Genomic DNA, 21981 nt, shown 5'->3' on the forward strand with positions numbered 1-21981 from the left:
GAGATAGAGTCAGGAGGGTATCCAGTGAATTCTAGGATCAGACCCAAGTTTATTACTCAAAGCTCCTATATACCCCAATCAAAAGAGGGGAAGGCAAAAGACTTCCTTACCAAGATACAAAGAACAAACAGTAATTACCTCTCCAACACCCGAAACGTCAAGTAACCATACCCTGAGTTAGGTACTCTGTTGTTTAAGCAGGACACACATCATCCACACCTTAGGCCAAACGTCCTAGTGCGTCTGCAGCTTAGGTCAGGCATCTTTATTGTTTCACCTTGAAAGAGCAAGGGCAGGTAAAAACTCTATGACCTTAAGTCAAAATGGAATGGAGTCAATTCTGTGGGCTGCCACACAAGGTCAAACAGTCTCAGAAAGAAAGAGAGAAAAAAAGAAAGGAAGGAAGGAAGAAAACACATGCTCTCTCTCATATATGGAATTTAGCCAATAATATAAGTGAATATGTAAACAAATGTACATATGGATACAGTACAACATGAAAAGGGAACAAGAATGTCTAAGTATTAGGAGATGAAGAAGGGACTGAATGCAGGGGATGAACCTGAGTTTAAAAAGAAGGTATAAAGGTGAGTGTTTTTCTAGTTCTATTTCTACCTTGCATCTTTCTGGTTCTGCTGGTAGATAAGTGCATGAATATATTGGACACTGAAAGTGTAAAACTGAAGGTGAGGGTTCAGAGGTTCCATCCTGAATGCCAATTTGTTTGTTTGTTTGTTTGTTTTTCGAGTCAGGGTTTCTCTGTGTAGCCCTGGCTGGCCTGGAACTCAGTGCCTGCTCTGAGGTCACTGCCGGGCCCGAATGACAATTCTGACCGTAGAGAAGTTCACAGACTTGTGTAGACGTTGGTTCTGGTTAATTTTTGTGTGTGACGTTCTTACCTATTTGCCATTTTTATAAAATTAAAAAAAAAAAAAACAATTACTGGAAGAAAAAACAATTAGCTGTTTGTTGGTGTAATTAAAACTTAGCAAGTAAAACAGAGCAGGTTTCTTACTCCTGGTTCTCTACCCACAAGCCCCACCCCTATAACCTCTCTTAGCCCTGCCTCACTTACAGCCATACCGCTGAAGTCCTAATTTGAGACGCTAGAGAGTATTTTAGCGCTCTTTAATTCAGCTGTAAGGGTATGCCTGAATTTTTACCCCATTCAAGCATCAAAACGGGCCCGACTATGGCTTTGCGCAATGTTAAACACATAGCACCCTGTGGCCCACCATGTCTACTTTTATCTAGATAAGCATCCTAAAGAATGGAAGCAGGGACTTGATCACAGGTTCATAGCAGCATCATTCAGAACCATGGGAGGTGGGGCGCCCCCAAATGTCCATCCGCATACACCTGAAAGCACATCTGCTATGGAAGATGTATACATGATAATGGAATATTATTCAGCCAAACCACACCCGCCAAGATTGCTAAGGAGGTTTCGATGGTTGTTTTGTCGCCTCTCCCATCTCTTACCCACAGAAGAACCAGACGGGGTTAACAAGGTGACTACTTATTACTTTTGTCCCCACCTGACAAACCGAGGGGCTCTATCGTTAGCACGGTGAGTCTGTCCCCGGTGAGGATAAATTTCGGCTAGGGACAGGGCCGGCCTGCAGGGAACTGGTGTGAGCCAGTACCACTCAGTGCTGTCCACTTCCTGCCCAGTCTACCCCCGCCCCCCATCCCCCGCCCCAGATTACCCGCGGGGATGGGAGACGGGTGGGGGAGATAATACCCAGAGCAGCAGGCGGCTACTGCGTTGTCTTGTTAGGCAAATGTTTCACCTGCTTGGCCAATTAGCGTCCTCTCCCAGAAAGACGAGTTCAACAGGTTTCCATTTGCTCTCCCTCTGCCTCCTGGGTTGGGGAAAAGGGCTGTCACTTTGCTTCGACCCTCCCCTTCCCTCCCTCTGGGCTCTTCCAGCCTGGCTCGGACCAATCGCGCTGTCTCCGACGTGTCCAGGTTGGCGGACCCGGAGTTCGGCAGCCTGGATGCGCTGGGCTAAAGTGCCAGAGGGCCAGGAGCCGGGAACCCCGAGTGGGGAGCCGAGTCCTGGGGTGCGCCCGGGACGCGGCCCCGATGACTGAGCTCCAGCAAGAAGTGGAGGACACCAAACCCGCCAAAGTGCTCGGCAAGAGAGAAGCCAAAGTTGGCCCAGCCCAGTAAGTGACCTCTGGGGGGACGCGCCCAGACCGAATTGTTAGCCTGCGTTCCGATGGGAAGGGCTTTCTAAACTTCTGTAGAGACACCTCTCTCTCTCTCTCTCTCTCTCTCTCTCTCTCTCTCTCTCTCTCTCTCTCTCTTTCTCTCTCTCTCCCCTCCAGCTCTCTTTCCCTTCTTTCCTTCCCTCATTAAAGAATGCATTGTCTATCTTGCAATCCAGTGGTGATGAGAATTACTGGATCTGAAAGCATAATTGATGATTTCTAATTCCCTAAAGAGTTCTGGGGAAACTCCTCAAATCTTGGAGCCATGTCAAGAACACATGCTAAACTTTGCTTCAGTCCTTCTATTTCCGAATGATATCTGGGGAGATCCAAGTGTCTCTGGTTATTGGATGTCATGTATTGATCACTTTTACAATAACGTGTACTTTATTTGATTTAGAGCTCATGGCTGGCTCTCTTCACTGTTTCCATGTAAGATAGAAGTAGTTGGAAACAAATACACTTTATCTTTCCCTCCAAGTTGTGTCCTTACACACACACACACACACACACACACACCATTTACAGTGTTGTGAAGGAATGCTGAAATAATGTACTAAGACAGAAACACTTAAAATACTGCTATGTCTGTGCTCCTAAGGCATTTGTGTGCATATTGGGTTTGCTCATTAACTGACCTGTATATTCTTCGAACAGAGAACAAATATTTCTATCACAAGCATACGTCCTGCAAGGACACTTGCTCTCTTTTGCTACTTTGCTTTCTCTTGTGCTACTTTGAATGCTTGTTTAATAATCCAGAGGTGTGGTTTTTAAATGATTGCTATTCTTGTTTCTTTAAAAAAAAAAAAAAAGAAAGAAAAAGAAAGGAAAGAAACTTTCACTATTTCTGATTTGCTCTATCGCTGCAATGTGTCAGAGTATATCACTGCAACATTAACGAGTGGCACAATCAATACCTAAGTAACCCCCCTTTTATTTCATGTTATGAAGTTGCTGGTGAGCCTAGTTTGTTTTGATAATACTATCAATGATCATTTCTAATAGCGAACTCTCAGTCTATGACCGTCATGTAGGCATTTTGTGGTTGCTGTTGTTTCATTTGTGAATCCCAGCCTTGTTCCACATGAGGACTCTCATACATGGTTGCAGACTCTAGATCAGCGTTTCTCAACCTGTGGGTCATTGTCCCTTTGGAGGTCAAATGACCCTTTCACAGGGGTTGTGGAAGGCACAGATATTTACATTACGATTCCTAACAGTACCAAAATTATAGGTATGAAGTAGAGATGAAAATAATTTATGGTTGGCAGTCACCACAACATGAAGAACTGTATTAGAGGAAGACTGAGAACCATTGCTCTAGATTCTACCAATTGAGTTTACATAGAAATTTGGGAAGAGGAGCTGTTAGCCATTATGATATGTGATTTCAAGGCGGTGTCCACACATTCTCTTAGGCCTCTGTTCCCCAGACCTCTTTTTGCCGACCAGTATCCAGCAGCTTAAGCTAACGTTCCGGCACTTAATCTTACCGAAAAGGGCAAGAAGTGGTATATTTCCTGTTCATTTTGATGAAAGGAAAAGGTTGGCAGAATTAAAACTCCTGTAAAAATATGTTTTTTTTTCTCACCCCAAATAAAATCCTAACTGTATAATAACAATTCAGATCTATGACCAAGTGTGATGGTACACATCTTCAATCTCAGTACTCTGGAGGCAGAGGCAGGAGACTGTCCATGAGTCCGGGCCCAGCCTAATTTATGTAGAAAGTTCCAGGACAGCCAGGGCTACATAGGAAGACCCTGTCTCCGAACACCAAAAACTAAGTAAATAACACCTGTTTCCTTCATTCTCTATCATTTATATATACTTTATTTCTTTAAAGAAAACTCAGTATGGATAGCCTTTCACCGAGTTATAGACATTGTCTGTGACGGAGCATTGAGGGGCAGAAGCAGGGCTAGAGAGCCTGGATCTTGAAACTCCTAGTTTTACCCACGGCAGTCATATCCAGTTAAACAAAGAATGATGACTCAAGTCTACCGAACAGCTGTCAAGCTTTGAAATCTCCGTGTCCCAGGCGTCTGGATCTTCAGATAAGGCTAAGCTTTGGGATTGATTGAAGACTGACCTATAGCAGTGATACAAGTTTTGTTGGCTCAAAGCTTAGATGTTAGGGACATACTTTCATAAAAAGTAGTAAGCCTGACCACTCTGAAGCTCACAGTGCCAATTCAGCCTTTTCTTTAGAATAATTCATTTTGGCCAACAAGTACTGTGGTAGCTACTTGTACAGTTATGTGGTCAAAGATAAATGTGCTTTTGCATCCGTCCTTCTGGAGCTCAGATGTGACCGTTGCCATGTGAAGTGGACAAGGTGCCACAAAAAGTTTGACCCCCTCCAGCAATCTTTCATATAGTGAAGATGTTTGCCTATTGTCATCTTTGGTAAATTGTGGCAAACTTTGCTAACTTAATTGTCCCTACAATGTAGCATTTGCTAAGCCTGCCAGTGTCACTTTTGTTCCTGTCTAGATTTTAGGCATTTTCTTTTGAGCTCTTCAACTCTTGCTCTGTTGTCAGGATAAGAGTTAAAGAGGGAATGTAGTTGCAATAATGTCACTTGGAACCATTTTGGCTTACCAGATGTTTATGCTAACTCCTGTGGGCTTCCAGGTGTCTCAGTAAACATTTGTGGGAAAGTACTAGAAAGGTACCTTAACTGCCCCACCTTGTGCCTCCTGGATAATAATGGTGGGCATTGTTGAGAATGCTGGCTATGTGAGAGGGAAGATGCTCAACACTTGACACTCATTTGCACATTGACTGAGCTAGGCATCATTGTAACTCCATTTTACAAATAAGAGCATTGTAGCTTTGAGGAGCTAAGCAGGATAAATACAGCAGTGGCTTAGATTCCAGCCCACATCCTCTCTCTCTAGATATAAACACTGGATGCTAATTTATCCCTGGTCCTTAGTTCCAGAGTCTGTATACCAGAGTAGCTGTCCATGGCCTACTCTAAAACACACAGTCTTCTGCCAAAATTTTAAGGTCTTTCTAATTCTGGACACACATAGACCATCTCAACCTCCTTTCCTAACATTAGCCACCTGTTCATCACTTAGAGTGAGGTAGTCATACTAGTAGCCCTGTATTTAAGAGGTAGCATGTAGCATGGCCACATGATCCCAGAATTATTCACAACAGTTAAGCTATAGAATCAGCCTTTATCTGTTAATGAGTGAAGAGTTAAATAAAATGTAGTTCATATGTGTAGTTCAAATGTGCAGTTCAATGTTATATAGGGATGCTATTTGGCTTCAAAAAGGCAGGGAATCCTGTCATTTGGGACATGAATTAACCAAGAAGACATTATGCTAAGGGAAATAAGCCAAGCTCAGAATGACAAATACTGCATGATGTCATAGAAGTAGAATGATAGTTAGCCAGGGTATGGAGTGGGAGGGAATGGGGAGTTGTTAATGGGACCACAGAGTTTCAGGGCTGACAAGATAGCTCAGAGTGTAAAGCCAGCTGATGATCTGAGTTTGATTCCTGGGACCCACATAGTGGAAAGAGATGACTGGCTCCCAAAGTTGCCCTCTGACTTCCTCGTGTGCCGTGCTACCCACAGGCACAAACAAAATCAATGTAATTTGTAATAAAGAGGACAGAATTTCAGATAGATGGCAAGAATAAACATGAGATAATAATTATAAGGTAACTGAAGTGACAAAAATGATGTATGTTTCAAAGTAGAAAAATATCAAATGTCTCATCCTAAAAAATGATAGGTAACTGAGGTTCAGAATATGTTATTTGGATTGATTTTACCCATTCCATGATTGTGTGTGTGTGTGCCCCATAAATACATGTAGTCATTATTACTCATTTTAGAATATTGACTAAGGGGGCTGAAGAGATGGTTAAGGGCACTATCTACTGTTGCAGAGAAGCCAGGTTAGGTTCCCAGAACCTCTATGGTAGCTTGCAACCATCCATAACTGCAGTCTCCGAAGGCTTGATCCCCTCTTCTGGCTTCCACAGGCACCAGATACATGCACAGTACAATTACATACATGCAGGTGGTACACAGAAAATAAAAATTAATACATTTAAACTACTAATTAAAAGCTAGGGACAATGTTAGCTTAGCAGCAGGCTGCTTGAATAGTCTATGTGAAAACCCAGCACCAGATATAATAATAGAGAAATTAAATCTTGGAAATACTCTTAGAAAACTAACAGAGGAGACAATATACTGAAGGATAGAGTTGAGTTGTCTCCATCCGGCCCCCTCACCTCTGCTTCTTAACACAGCTTTTTCTTTCCTTTCTCTTTTATCTTTAGAAATCAACTCAAATTTTCTTTCTTTTATAACCATCTTCCCATCACTAATCACACACATTCCTTCCTTATCATTGCCCACCTTGTATATACATAGTCAGTTGATGGGATTTACCTGTTGCTATCATAATAATTATTCATTGTTTATTGAAGGTTTAGTTTGTACTGAGTGCTACCATAAATCGTTGGCATATATCAGCTGGATGTTGGTGGTGCATGCCTTTAATCCCAGCATGTGGGAGGCAGAGGCAGGTGGATCTCTGTGAGTTCAAGACCAGCCTGGTCTGCAGAGCTTGTTCCAGGACACGCTCCAAAGCAATACAAAGAAACCCTTGTCTCAGGGGTGGGGGGTGGGGTGGGGGGATTAATTAAAAAAAATTGTTGGCATATATCAACCCACATGCTACCCACTAGACCCTCTTGGGTGTTTTTACCCTAAGTGGGTAAGGGTTATAAACTGATTACATTTTCCCCCCCACACACACTAAATTTCTCAAGAGTTTATTCAAAGTGACCTGCGGATGGTCACATTTAATATAGTTTGCTAGTGAGCTAGGGAAGCAGAGACCCGTGGCTCCCTAATTAGGAAATGTGGCCAGCTTACACCTGACATTCAGCTTGACTGTGTGGGGGGAATGCTACATTTTCGTTGTGTGAATCAGACTTTCTGTCAGCTATTTTTAGATACATTTGCTCGCCCAATGGCTATGCAGTCACTGTGCTAGACATTGTGGACAGTTGACTCTTATCACCCAACTGCATATCTGATATTAGCCTGCAGGATACCCTGGGGCTGGAGAGATGCCTCAGCTGTTACAGTCACATATTGCTCTTCCAGAGGACCCCAGGTTGGATTTCTAGCACCCTATTTCAGGCAGCTCACAACTGCCTATGACTCTAGCCCCAGTGGGATCTGATGCTTCTGGCCTCTGCAGCCACCCTCACACGTAAGAGCATACCCACAAGCAGGCACACATACAAGCACAATTAAAGATAATAAAAAGGATAGTCTTAAAAATGCAGTGTACCCTTTTTCTGAACAAAACTGGGCAATTTAACTGTATATTAATTATCTTTGTTTTTTTTTCTTTCTGTTTTTATTTGCACCATTCCATGAACAAATCAGGTATAGTTCAGCATTTTTTTTTTTGACAAATTATCATGTGATGGGGCTTCTTAAAATTATAGTAACTGTGGCCAAGTTAATATTACTGAGTTTCAACAAATGACTAAAACTAGAGATATATTTCTCAGCAAATGTTATTTTGGATCATATCGCAATTAATGAATTACATTTGCAATATACATTTTAATGCAGTTTGGCTTTTTAAATCTGAACTTTAATACCTTGAGACATGTAAATTTTAATTTAAGCTCAGTGGTAGAGGGCTTACTTCACATTTGTAAGGTCCTGGGTTTGACCCCACACACATACCACAGATGATAGATAGATAGATACACAGACAGACAGACAGACAGACAGACAACTAAGACTGAAAATCTGTCTAACTGCATGTGTTAGTAGAACAGGAAAATGGATATGCACGGTATAAATATTGCCTTCAAAAGAAATTCTCTGGGATTAGCAGTAATTATCTTGGGCACACTTTTTTTTTTTTCTTTAAATTCGAATTCAAGGGGCTGGAGAGATGGCTTAAAAGTTAAGAGTATTTGCTGCTCTTCCAGAGGACCTGGGTTCAGTTCCTAGCATCCGTGTAGTAGCTCACAACCACCTTTTCCAGGGAGCCTGATGTCCTCTTTTGGCCTCTGCAGGCTCCAGGCACATACATGTTATACATACATACATACACACACATATACATACATACATATACATATATATGCAGACACTCATTCATAAATAAAATTAAATCTTTAAAAAAAAGTCAAATTTAAGTAAAAATGAGTAACTTGTAATGACAGCTGCCTATAAAGCTTTACTGAACTTAAAATTTTTTATTTATATTCAAGTGTGTGTGTGTGTGTGTGTGTGTGTGTGTGTGTACCTTGGTTCTCTCCTTCTACCATGTGGATCTTGGGAATTGAACTCAGATCCTCAATTTGGTGGCAAGAACCATGCTGAACCATCTTACCAATCCTTAACTAAGCTTTTTGTGGTTTGTAAATTTTTCTTTCCTTCTGTGTGTGTGGGGGTGGGGGGAAGGGTTGTCTGTCTCTAAGATATGAAATCTGATACCCCAGTTCAGTTGCTAGTTATAAACTTTGGGGTAGGAATTAAACATTATAGTATATTAAAAAGCATGTTGGAGTATAGTCACCAATGATGGAGACATGAAATGGAACCCATACACATGTTCTGGTTTAAAAGTGAAAATATCTGTAGTGAACCAAACCAGCTCTATGGCTGGGTTAATATCACAGGAAACTGCTGGTCTATCCAGACAGTGCAGAAAGTGGTCAGGGCCTTGGGCTCCAGAGAACTGGGGATGGGATTAGGGTCTCCCTGTCTCCTGGAGCCTGGCTTTTTAAACTGTGGGACACAATCCACATGTGGGATTTATTACTGAATGTGGGAGTCAAAACAAAAGTTGGCAACAGTCGTGGGTTTCCGAATGAAATGACCTCAGTTAACTCAAGATCAAGCACATCACGAACCTGAGGTGTTTCTTGCTGTGTTGTGTTATCAGTTTCTGCATCATCCTGGTTCTGAGCACAGAACGATAGTACTTTGTGGGGTGCATGCTGTCTCAGCACAGAATGCCAACAAACCCCGCCTGAAGCAGCATCCCAGGTCCCAGACTGTTCTCTGTTATGAACTGTGGAGATTTCACTGTACATACAAAGCTTTGTGCTCTTACAGGAATGCAATGTTTCAGTTACAGGTAACAGACTTTTTAATAGTTTTCCTAGCATCACTCCCTGCCCTGTATCACATCAGTGTATATTTGGGTTAAATATTAGGATGTTTGATTTTTAAAATTGCTGTTTAAGTTGCTGACTTGGGGAGGTGGCCCAGGTGTCAAGAGCAGTGCTGGTGTTTGATTCTCAGCTCCCACATGGTAGTTTACAGCCTTCTATAGCTCAGGTTCCAAGGGGATCTGATACCCGCTTCTAGCTTCTAAGGGCACTACATGCATGTGACATACACATAGTTTTTAAAAAATTTCTTTTCTTAAATTGTTCAGCAAATTTTGGCCTGGAATTAATACAGTGTCTGAAGTTCTCCCAAACATACTTCTCTTGAATTTATGCCAAGGAACATTCTGTACATTGATGATTATCAAATCAAAATGTCTGTCAACTCTGGAAGGTGTCTTGGCTTGTAGTATTTGTATCAAATATTCAGCCAAAATGTAATTCTTTATATTACAATACTAAAGCATACCCATCGCTAAGAAATAGTAAAATTATACATATAACAAAAAATTGTTTTAAAATACATTTCTTTATGATTTATTATCAGTAACTGTTTCATTTGTAGGCCTATTTTATATGCCTGTGTACCCTGGGTCACATAAAAATTTCCTGCTGGGAGTCTGAAGACTAAGGATTGCTGCTGCAGTTATTGTCAGAGTCTACTGATTGGTAGAGCTAACAAGCCAGGCTCAATAGCCCCACCTCAATAAGCTAAATTTAAAAAGCCAAATTAAGCCAGGCAGTGGTTTGTGTACACCTTTAATCCAGCACTCAGGAAGCAGAGGCAGGCAGATCTCTGTGAGTTCCAGACCAACCTGACCTACAGAGAGAGTTCCAGGACAATCAGAGCTGTTATACAGAGGGACCCTGTCTTGCAAAATCAGGAAGTTTGGGGGAGCCAAATTAATACTGAAAACCAGAGATTTGCCAAGGTAGGAAGAGAGAGAAAGGACCCCAGGGATGCTCTACACCAGACCGCCTTTGGATCCTGGCTTAAGGGTTCCGAGTTCTGCATAACTAAACTGCGGTCCTACTCATCACTGACCCCTCACCGCATTCCAGTGTCTCCTGTGTGGTGATCTGAAAACTGCACATCATTCTGGCAGATAAGGTGCCTGAGTGGCTGCCCCGGGGGCCCAGGAAGCTTCTTCCAGCATGAGATCCTAGGGTAATCCCATCTCTCGCAGTCCATTGTCTCAGTTGTCTATTGGCCAAAGCGAGAGTGAGTGTGACTTTATTACAGCTTGTTCCTGTCAGGACTTTCTGGGACCATAAACTGGACAAGCTAAGAAGCCCAATTCCACAAGAAAGACCCCTGGCAAAGTACTGGGAGGTTGAGCCTCAAGTTCATCACCTGTATTGTATCAGCTCACATTAAATAAGATGTGTACTTGGCCCAGGGCTGTTTCCCAACACTTCATAAGCTGTAGCTGTGTTGGTATTTGCTAAAGGTCTAGGGCATACTAAAGGGCAGGGCTGGGGGAAAGATGTAATGCATAGTAAGTAAATTCTCAAGATTTGGAAGGTTTAAATTCTTCTAGTAGCATACAGTGACCTGTTCTATGACCCTGACGAGTCTTTTGGCTTTCGGCTTTACATTTTCTATGCAGAAATGCCATGTTTCTGTGGCACTCAGCTTCTTTCAGACATTAGCAATTACTCTTACTCAGGACACCTGATCCTGGCACCCTGACTCATGGCGCTGAGCCTTCCTCTTGTGAATCCTTAGCCTTGACCTGCCAAGTTTTCTGCATGTATTAAATCCAGCGAAAGGTACTCCACTGCCTTGCTGATCTTTGGCATATCATACTTCTTCTAACAGAATAAAACAATTGTTTTTATTCTGTTGTTATTTAAGGCCATAATCAAGTGTTTTGTTTTCCTTACAATGTTGAGCTTCAAATGGGCATACAGTTGTGTGTTGTGCGGTGACAGGAACATATCTGGAGAAATGGTACTATTAGGTTCTTGGTGTGAACATTTAGGGAGTGTATAATAATATCATTGTGCTTTTGTACAGTTGCCCTGTAACTAGTTCCTTTGTCCCAACAGCACCATAAACAATACACATAGCACATTATGGTACCATGTTACAATGCTGTGATGTCACAGGAATTGTTTTAATTCATTATAGCAGTATTCTTTTCTCCATTGCCATGTGTATATGCGTGTGAGCATATTTGCAAGTGTGTGAACACACATATAAGTGTGCACATTTGGCGTATACGTGGGTGTATTTGCAGGTGTGTGAACACATGTGTGGGTACACATTTGTATGGGTGCCCACACGTGTAGAGACCCAAGATTGATGTCTGTACCCATCCTCAATCATTCTTCCGTCTTATTTATTAGGGGGTCTCTATCAAACCCAGAGCTTGCTATCGCTGCTAGTCTCCTCTGGCCAGCTTGCTCTGAGGATCCTGTTTCTGCCCTCCGAGGTGGGGATTACAGACTGCTTACCACACATTCTCAGCATTTCCATGGGTTCTGAGGATCAGAACTCCAGTCCTTGTGCTGGAATGCAAGTGATTTAACCACTGAGACATCTCCTGAGCCCTCTAGATCCTTTACAGCCTTAATAGGTCACTGTTGGAATGAACAGCCACAGGGTTGGAAAGGCCTCTTCTTTTGAGAGAGAATTCAAGTTCTTGAAATAGCCTAAAGTTGTTGGAAGCCAATTTTGGTGAAGAAAGTGGACAAGAACAGTTTAAATACCTTTAAACCTTTCTGTAAATAAGATAGCTTTTTATGTAAAAACAAGCTGTGACTATAAAATAACAAGACAGTTTCTGGCAATATTCACAATAATTTCTGCACATCCAGATCTAGAATTACTGCTCAATGCCCCCATGAAAACAATACGTATTTATGATTGCTATTTTGTTCTAAAATGGTCTTCATTTCTTTCTATATACTCAGGTAAATGCTGATATAGCATCAGCATAAAATATTTTAAGGGGCTGGGGAGATGGATCCATTGTACTTACCATGAAGGCGTAAGAATCTTTGTGTGGTTTAAATGACAATGACCCCTATAGGTTCATAGGGAGTGGCATATTAGGAGGCGTGGCCTTATTGGAGGAATTGGTCACTGAGGGGTGGGCCTTGAGGTTTCAGAGGCTCAAGCCAGGCCCGGTGTCAATCTTTCTTCCTGCTGCCTGCCAATGTAGATATAGAACCCTCAGCTACTTCTCCAGGACCATGTCTGTGTATGCGCCACATGCTTCCTGCCATGATGACAATGGACTAAACCTCTGGAACTGTAAGCCAGACCCAATTAAATGTTTTCCTTATAAGAGTTGCTGTGGTTGGGGCTGGAGAGATGGCACAGTGATTAAGAACACTGGGTGGTCTTCCAAAGGTCCTGAGTTCAATTCCCAGCAACCACTTGATGGCTCACAACCATCTGTAATGAAACCTGGTGCCCTCTTCTGGCCTGCAGGGTTACATGCAGACGGAACCCTGTATACATAATTAATAAATAAATAATCTTTTTAAAAAATTGGGATGGTCATGGTGTCTCTTCACAGCAATCGAAACCCCAACCAAGACAACCTGAACCATCACTCACGTAAAAAACCAAGTGCAGCAGAGAGCACCTGTAACCTCAGTGTTGGGGAGATCGAGACAGAATCTCTGGAACCAGCCACTGTAGACAGTTGGTGGGCTCTGGGCTTGATGAGAGACCCTGTTTCAGAACATAAGGTAGGGGTTCTGGAGAGATGGCTGTTAGGAACATGTTCTGCCCTTCTGGAAGACGGGAGGTCAGTTCTCAGCACCTAAGGCTGGTGGTTTACAGCCACCTCTAACTCCAGTTCCAGAAACATCTGACACCTTTGTCTTCTGCAGGAACCTGCACTTACATGCACAGACACACAGATACACATAATTAAAAAGTAAAGTAGAAGCTCGGTGGTGACAGTGGTGGTGGCGGTAGCACACACCTTTTATTCCCAGTGCTCGGAGGGCAGAGGCAGGCAAAACTGTGAATTTAAAGCCAGCCTTGTCTACAGAGTGAGTTCCAGGACAGAGAAACTGTCTCGGGAGGGGGGGGGGGATGGGAAAGAAACTATTTCAGAGGACCTGGGTTCACAACCATCTCCTACTCCGGTACCCCAGTTCTGGGGGATTTGACACCTGACACCCTCTTCTGACCTTTGCAGGCACCAGGCAGGCATATGACGCTCAGACATACATGCTGGGTGGCGGGTCCCTCAAAAAGGCCTCACAAGTTTTCTTCTGATATCCGAAAGCATATTGTAGCATGTGAGAGCCAGTTCTCTCTTTCCATCATGCAGATCCTTGGGATTTGAGCTCAGATCATACAGGTGTATTGTTATGTTTTACCCATGTGCTTTTTTTGGCATAAGGCTAGCTGGGTGGCTGGATGTCTGAGTGGCTGGCCCTTGACCTCCTCCTCTCCTTGTTCTCTTGCTGCTGCTCCTCCTGTTTCTCCTTCTATTTATCCTCTCTGCCAGCCAGCTCTGCCTACCCTTGCTCCTGCTTCACTATTGGCCGTTCAGCTCTTTATTAGGACCACCAGGTGTTTTAGACAATCACAGTAACACAGCTTCCCGGAGTTAAACAAATGCAGCATAAACAAAAGTCACACACCTGAAAATACTATTCTACCACACACAGGCTTGGCAACAAGTACCTTGACCCACTGAGCCATCTGGCCCCTTGCATGTTTTCGATGTGAAGGTAGGGGTGTCCTGAACAGAAAGAATGGGAAGAGGAGGGCCTGGAGTCCTTTAAGCCAACATTCAGTGGTTTGACCTTGCTTTGCTCCCAGCTCTGCAGCCAGTGCTTTGACACTTCGGGAGAACCATTCTCCTCGGGCCCTCAGTGCCCTCCTTTATAGAGGAATGACCTGGCTTGTTAGAGCCTTGCCAACCTAAGGAGTGGGTCTTTGAAGAAACTGCCCTACTTCTCACTGTTCTTTGGTGCCTTTGTGTAGAGAATTCTATTGGCCCGAACAAACTGGAAACAGCCGTTTAAATACGAAGAGGATCCTTGCCTTTCTGCATGATTGGACGTCTTTATTAATTCTTTAATTTCCTCCCTTAAGTAAACTCACAGCTGTGTAAAGTGGGGCTACCACTGGAACAAAGCTAGACTACCCTTTACAAACTATAGTTCCGTATCAGCATTCAGTTCGTTCCGGTGACCCTATGTTGCCATGGTGTCACGGTGGCAATGCCACTTAAGCCTGTGACACAAACGAGGGCCAAGTTCCTCATCAACAGTGCTGCAAGCTGCCCTGGCACGCTTAGAGCCTGACGATCATCATTCCTGGAGTGTGAAGAATACAAAATAAGATGAAAAAGCTCTTTCTTCAGAAGGGAAACTAGGAACATTTGAAGGGGCTGCAGCCTTCCACTCTATAATTACACTTGTGTTTGTAGTGTCCTTTGTGTCTTGGAAACTCTTGTATTTGCAGAGTAATTGAATTTAAGGGACATTTTTAAGGCACCTACATTGTTAGCATTGGGGAGTATCTGGCATAGACTGTCCTCAAGAACATTAGGGCAAAAATCATTTTTAACTCAGTTTATTTTTTTAACATACATAAAACATATCTATTAGCAGGATACCCTATGATATTTCAAAATACATATATGATGTATAATACTGAAATCAGGTTGAACAAAGTGATCTCCAGGTGGTTCTCAGCACCCACATCGTGGCTCATAATCATCTGTAACTCTAGCTCCAGGAAATCTGACACCATCTATGGCCTCCTTGGGCACCATGCCAGTGTGGTACTCAAACATACAGGCAAGCACACACTCATACAAATAAAATAAAGTAAGTAAACCTTACAAAAAAAAACTAGCTTTATCCATAAGCATTTTGTGCTAGCATTTTGAAATATGTAGCTCATTATTATTATCTGTTCTCACTCTCCTATTACTTTAGCACACTTGCCCCTGTCTTAACTGTAACATCGTACCGATGGCTCATCAGTCTTCTCCATCCCTCTCCTTCCCTATCCTCTCCAGCCTCAGAGTGGTAGAGAACCACTGATCTAGAGAGATGAGTCATGTTTGGTTTGGGGCTTCAGAAGTATGATACATGCCTGGAACTGGAGTTGGGAGAATGGAAGGAGAGGATGTCTGAGTGCTTGTCTGGCAGGAAACCTCAGTCCACAGTAAGGACTGGGTTATTTCTCCTTCCTGCTTAGAAGCCAGGGGTTATGATGTTTAAGGTTAGCTTGAGCTAGTCAGCAGGAACGTAGTGTGCTTAGTAGGAGTGTCAGATGAGTGACATGACTTGACTTCATAGATAATCCAAGCCGCTTTAGAAAGTGAGTCACCTTCAGAAGGCGTCGTGGACTAGAAGCACTTGGACATGTCAAAGGCAGCTGTCTGCCTCTGAGGCTAAAAGCATAGGTAGTGATCATGGCAAGGGTTGAGAATTGGTAAAATATGTGATCACAGGCAAGCAGCTGAGGCATTAGAAACACCATTTTGATGGAGGATGACCATAAGGAGCCATCTGAGCCATAGTGACAGGAGGTGATATGTGACGTGTCTATACAAGCCACAGGGTGATGAGCTGCCACCCAAACGAACGCACAAACGCTGAAGGTGTCAGAGTTCACAGGAAAGTATGCCAGAGGATGAAGGGAATAAGGAAAAGTAAAGGCAGCTAGGTCAAGAGTCATGTGTGGGGAGTGGGAGGGGAAAAGAAGAGTCACATGTGGGCTGTCAGACTTTCTCAACATACAAGGTGAACGGAGGGAAAGTTTTGTTATGTAGTGTTGTAAACTCAAGCGAACCAGCCAAACTGCAATTAAAGTGTTCAGTAAGTTTTCTGATTGCCAAGAAAAAGATGAAAAAAAAAATCAGTCAGCTTTCTTACCAATAATGAGTTAAAATACAAATTGGAGAAGGGGGTACAGACAGGCATCCAAAAATATAAAATGCCTAGTAGTGAATTTAGTAAGACAAAGTAGAACAAGATGTTCACTGAAGCAAACAACCTGGATAAATGGAGGATTTACCTTCTTCTGGATTGCTGGACGTGGGAAACAGTTACTGAACTCTGTGTGCAACTGCAAACTAACCCTGTCTCTCAGAAAGACATTATGAACTGCCCTACGATTCCTGTAAAGAGCAGGGTGTTGGAATACCCAGGTGAAATCAGAATGATAGAAACGTAGGCCTGACACATCATGGTGAAGCTGTTGGGGTGGAGGATCAGAAAGAAGTAAGAATCAGAAAGAAGTAAGAATTTATCTGGGAGTATTTTCAGGTCAGTGGAGAGAAGATGAAATAACTGGTTAGCCATTTAAGACATCTCTTTACCGCATAATTAAAATAAGCTCCTAGTTGGTCCTGTGTTTAAACACATGTGAAAATGCTTGAAGATAACATGAACCCTGATGTAAAGGCTCATGTAGTTAAATTGAAGGGAGAAATTGAGTGAAATTTTTAGAAATAGGATAATCAAACAAGAGAGCCTAAAGAACCATCAACATTAGATGACGTTTATAAAACCATCAATTATTGAATAAATAATATATTAATACGATGGGATATTTTGCAGCATTTGTAAAAGTTATCATTTATCTCTGTTCTTGGAGTAGAATAAACTCAGGGATGTCTTAGATAATCTTTTAAATTGAAAAAAAAAAAGTCACATGGTCCTACTGTATAAAATTGTATGTGAGTGTTCTATTCATTGAAATGGGCCTGAGAAGAAGGTTGTTAAGATCTTTCTAGGAGAGTTCTGTATAAATTGTGCTTTTTTTTGTGTGGTTGCCAATTTCTTTTTACACATTGCTGTCTTTTTGGTTTTCCTAAAATGAACATCTATTATCACAACGGGGGGGGGGGGGACACACAGAACACTTTATGATAGGGTATGATTTAGCATACTCCTTCCCTTTGAACTTGACTGCCTACTCCACAGAAGCCATCAAAACCTTTCATCACTAAGATACGGTTGGCTGAACTTAGTGGAGATGTAACAGCCTGAAGACTCTAATTACATTACAGACTGAGGTTCTATAAAGCTGGGACCCCTGACCCTGCAACCAAGCTGCATGTCTCAGTGTGGGCTGTGGGATGCAGTTTGCCAAAGCTGCAGGCTCACCTCTGGGTGCTGAGGAGACTGCAGGAGGGATTGAGTCATGGCCTTCTACTGTGTTGTCCTTGGCACTAGTACATACATGTTCCTAGTCATCTACAGTCATACCATTGAATACAGGTATGCCAACAGCAGCCTATGGAAAACTCCCAGCCTTTCCCTTCACCCTCTACTCCTCATATGGTTAAGTCATCTGATCACCCCAGGATAGAGAGACACAGATGCTGATGTTGATGCCCCGTACCATAGTGATGGACAATCTTGATATGAAGCGGGTTTTTGAAAACAGACTGTGTGCTCTTGTTCTGTAAGTGTTCCCAAGGTGAGCGCCAGTTTAGAAATGTGTTAGCCAGTTTGTTACAGGCGCCTAATAAAACGTACTCCTGTTAGCTCCAATGCTAAACAACAGCAACTGTCTAATAACCGTCACAGTGCCCATAGGGTTAAATTAGTTTTCAAGTCAATTGCAAATACTTTTTATTTGGCTGAAGTAAAAATTTTCATGTGTTTCTGTATGTAAATATGTATTATTTTTCTACTATCCCAAAAAAGAATTATTTTTTGCCATGTATATGAAAATACTTTAATAATATTATCTGCCCCTAGTTGGGCAGTGGTGGCACACACCTTTAATCCCAGCACTTGGGAGGCAGAGGCAGGCGGATCTCTGTGAGTCTGAGACTAACCTGGTCTACAAGAGCTAGTTCTAGGACAGCCTCCGAAGCCACAGATAACCTTGTCTCAAAAAAAAAAAAAAAAAAAAAAAAAAAAACCAACACCACTAGATTATCTGCCCCACCAAATACCTAGCAAAACAAAACCAGACAGGATTTGAATGTAGTGTATGAACCCACTCTCTCCTAATCTCATTCCTTCACCTAAGTATCTACATCAGTCAGAACTTTAAAGCCACTTCTTCAAAACCCAATTTAAGATGCATTTCCCAGTGTCCAGTCACATTTGTGTGTTATAAGACTTTTAGATTTTTTTCCTGAGAATCTACTGCTCACAAACACACCCTAAAAACTTACTTGAAATTCAAGGTATGGTATAAAGCAGCTGTCAAAATTATTGTGTTCTCTCTTTTTTTGTTTTTGTTTTTGGAGACAGAGTTTCTCTGTGTAACAGTCCTGGCTGTCGTGAAACTTGCTTTGTAGACCAGGCTGGTTTTGAACTCACAGAGTGAGTGCTGGAATTAAAGGCATGTGCCACCACTGCCTGGCTGATCTTTGTGTTTTTGTTCCCCATTTTCAAAGAGTATTTTCAAAACATTACCATCTATGAAACTTTGGCTACACACGATCATAGTGAAAATTAAACCCAGATGAGGTCCGCAGCTTGAACATCCGTAGCGTGTTTATAATAAATATAGGAACTCCACTCCTGAAGACAGCGTTACTGATTCAACACGATAGGGATTGTCTTTCCAGTAGTGCTTGTTTGTAGTGATGTATTTACCATTGTCCCCCAGCTTCCTTACAAGGTTTCTGCATGACAGAAACACAGTAACACCTTCCCTGCTTGGCCCCGCGATGCCAAGATCTTAGTGAGTATGAGATGTCTAAAGGTCTGATGAGAGCTAAGAAGGATGTTTTTACAGACCCATGGTACAGTTTACTGTACGGCCAAGCACACATGAAATGACGCCTAAGAGAAGGAGGGGGAAATTGTTCAGCCTTATTTCTATTCTTAGTTCTGGTTTTACTGCATTTTTTTTTTCCTGTACTAGAGTTCTATTAACTAGATAAGACCCTCCCACATACTCTTAGTTTTCTTTTCCTCTCCCACTGCTCACTCCGTGGAGATGGTAACTTTCCTATACAATATGACAGCCCTTCTTTTTTTTTTATTTAATTTTATATAACAAAGTCCAATTAAATGAAAACAAACATTTACACACAATATTTGGGAATTTGGGTGTCGTTCTTTCCAAACTACTTCCTGCTGGTAAGGGGCGCTGTCTTGGGGGATTAGAAGAAGATTCAGATATCCTAGCTGTAGTCTGTAGGGCTGTTTATGACAGCCCTTCTTTTCCAAAGTTTCAGTTACAATCTGAAACATTAAATGGAAAATTCCAGAAGTAAACAATGAGTAAAAGTTTGGTTGCATTCAGTTCTGGGTAATAACATGAACTCTTACATTTTCCCACCCCTTCCCACTCAGACACCATTCCTAGTGTATCTAGGTGGTATATGTCGTCTAACTGTCAGTCACCTAGCTGGCATTGTAGCTTCTGTGATGATATTATGTTGGTAGTGTGCAAGTGACTCTTATTTGACTTAACACTGGGTCCCAAGCTCTAAGAATAATGATACTGGTGTTTCGATATGCTCTATAAGTAGTAGTTATTTCAGCCTCTTGTGTGCCTAATTCATGAATTAAACATACATACATATCACAAGTGTATGTATGAATGTATGTATGTATAGGAAAAAACATAGTACATATAGGATCCAATACAGTCTGCAGTTTTATATTGGCAATTTCAAACATCTATTGGCGGTTTCAAAACTTAAGACACCATGAGCAACGGGGGGACATAAGGTGTTGATAGATTGTCATGTGTACTGCTGCTTGGGTTGCTCTCTTCAGCATAGGACAAGGGTTCAGCATACAGAAAAGAAATAGCTGTAGCATTACGCATGGTCCCATCTTCCAACCTAGCCTAGCCATCATCCATGTGCTTTGATACAATCTGTTATAGTTATGACTCAATTCATATTGACCCATGTAATTGGAATCTCTTCCTCTATCTCCAAAAAAATGAATGAAATAAATAAATAAAATAAAAAAGAATCTGGCCTAGATGTTGGATTGGGCAGTGGCAATCCAACAGTACCAGAGCAGGTACTGTCCCTTGACCTGTGGACTAGATAGGAAATGTGGACCTCGAATTTCATACTGGTACCAGTGCCTAGCAGTGTGTCTAGAGATGCTCTGGTCCATGGGCTCCTGCCTCCTCCTGCACAGCATTAGTACCATCCTGAGAAAAACATCTGAATTTAGCTCCATTAGACATATCAGCAGCTCTTATCATTTTTCAGACTTGCATTGCTTACTTGTTTTGCATATGTACATGTGGAGGGTGCTTTCCTATGTGTATGTGTGCCTCCCCTCGTGTGGGGGCATGCCTACACATGTATGTGTGCAGGCCTGGGAATGTTCCTCCATTCTACTGTGCTTTATTAACCGAGACCTCACAGATACAGCAAATATAGGTCTCTGGCTTGCTCTGGGGATCCCCTTTCCCTGCTTTCTGAGCACTGGGGTTACAGCTGGCCAGCCATACACACCCATGATTTACTTGGGTTCTGGGAATCCAAACTCTGGTCTTGTGTTTCACAGCAAGCACTGCGTCATCTCTTCATCCCCGTCATTGGTTATTGAGAAACCGTCTTCTCCAGCTACATGCTGTAGTAGCCACAGATGAAAAGATAACGTGGGGGATTTGATTACAAATTAATAGGAAGTGGGTGTAGTTGGCAGGGTTACAGATGAAATAGGATCCGCTTTAGAGTCTATAGCTTTCCCTCTTTCTTGAACGACTGCCTAGTAACTCACTATGATGTAAATCTATTAGTCATCTCAAAAAGTAGGCCAGTCTAGATTTTTCTAATGAAATCCATCACCACCATTTCTTTCATCTATTGGTTTCTCCAATCAGGTAGACAGTTCACAGACTCCCAGTCGCCTGTTTAGATGTCTGTTTTCTAACCTGGTGGAAAACTTAACAAAGATCCTACCATGCAGATGTGACACAGTCTATGGACCTGGTCACAGGAAATCCCCACCTCTTCATACAGTGAAATGTGATAGCCTCTCTTGTGAAGATGGCTCACTTGGGCTCTAACTCAGGCTCCCTAGGCAACCATAGATGATGGAGGAGACTCTCCTTCTCCATGACCAAGAAGTAATACATGGAGAAAATCCATCCTGTTTTCTTTCAGGATAGCCTCCAGTATTTGAACATTGCCCTTTGAACTCAGGCAAAGTCCACACTGGAGCCTGAAGGCCACTCCCAGCAGAGTGGTAAGATCATCTGGCTTCAGCCACCAAACCAATTCTGTTACCTTTCACCCAGTTATTGAGAAAGACTGAGGACGCTTCCTCGGTGAAGATGAACTTCTTACCTTTGCAGGCTCATTGTGGCTGATCACTCCCTGGAAGAATTGGAGGGCAGCAGTTGCCTCCTTCTGACTGACCCTCACTAGTCTAGTACTCAGATCAAGATCCATCCCCAGGAGAAAATGCCACTGGCCTTCCTGTGCTAGTATTCCTAAGCCCTGGAAATTCCAAGTGAAATCCATCCCTACCTGCCCACTGTTGATGACAGTGAGTGGCAAAGAAAGGGAAATCATATACCCTAGATTTAGGGGACAAATGACTTTACACCTTTGTGGGTTACACAGGTGTGACAGGACCAGGACACTACCCCTTCAGGGGCTGATGGATGGCCCAAGCAGGAAAAGACAAACAG

The 21981-nt window shown here is 42.5% G+C and overlaps 1 protein-coding gene across 1 annotated transcript in view; it reads left to right on the plus strand.

Annotated features, from left to right (window-relative positions):
• The first annotated feature begins 1906 nt into the window (after window positions 1-1906).
• Window positions 1907-21981, plus strand: part of Gramd2b (GRAM domain containing 2B) — a 59609-nt gene continuing 39534 nt past the window's right edge. The window contains exon 1 of the mRNA XM_051200758.1: window positions 1907-2171. Coding sequence (XP_051056715.1) covers window positions 2089-2171 — 83 coding nt within the window. The 5' untranslated portion in view covers window positions 1907-2088. The remainder of the gene's footprint in view (window positions 2172-21981) is intronic.

This window comes from Phodopus roborovskii, unplaced genomic scaffold (assembly GCF_943737965.1).
Source record: "Phodopus roborovskii unplaced genomic scaffold, PHOROB, whole genome shotgun sequence".
NCBI classification, from domain to species: Eukaryota; Metazoa; Chordata; class Mammalia; order Rodentia; family Cricetidae; genus Phodopus; species Phodopus roborovskii.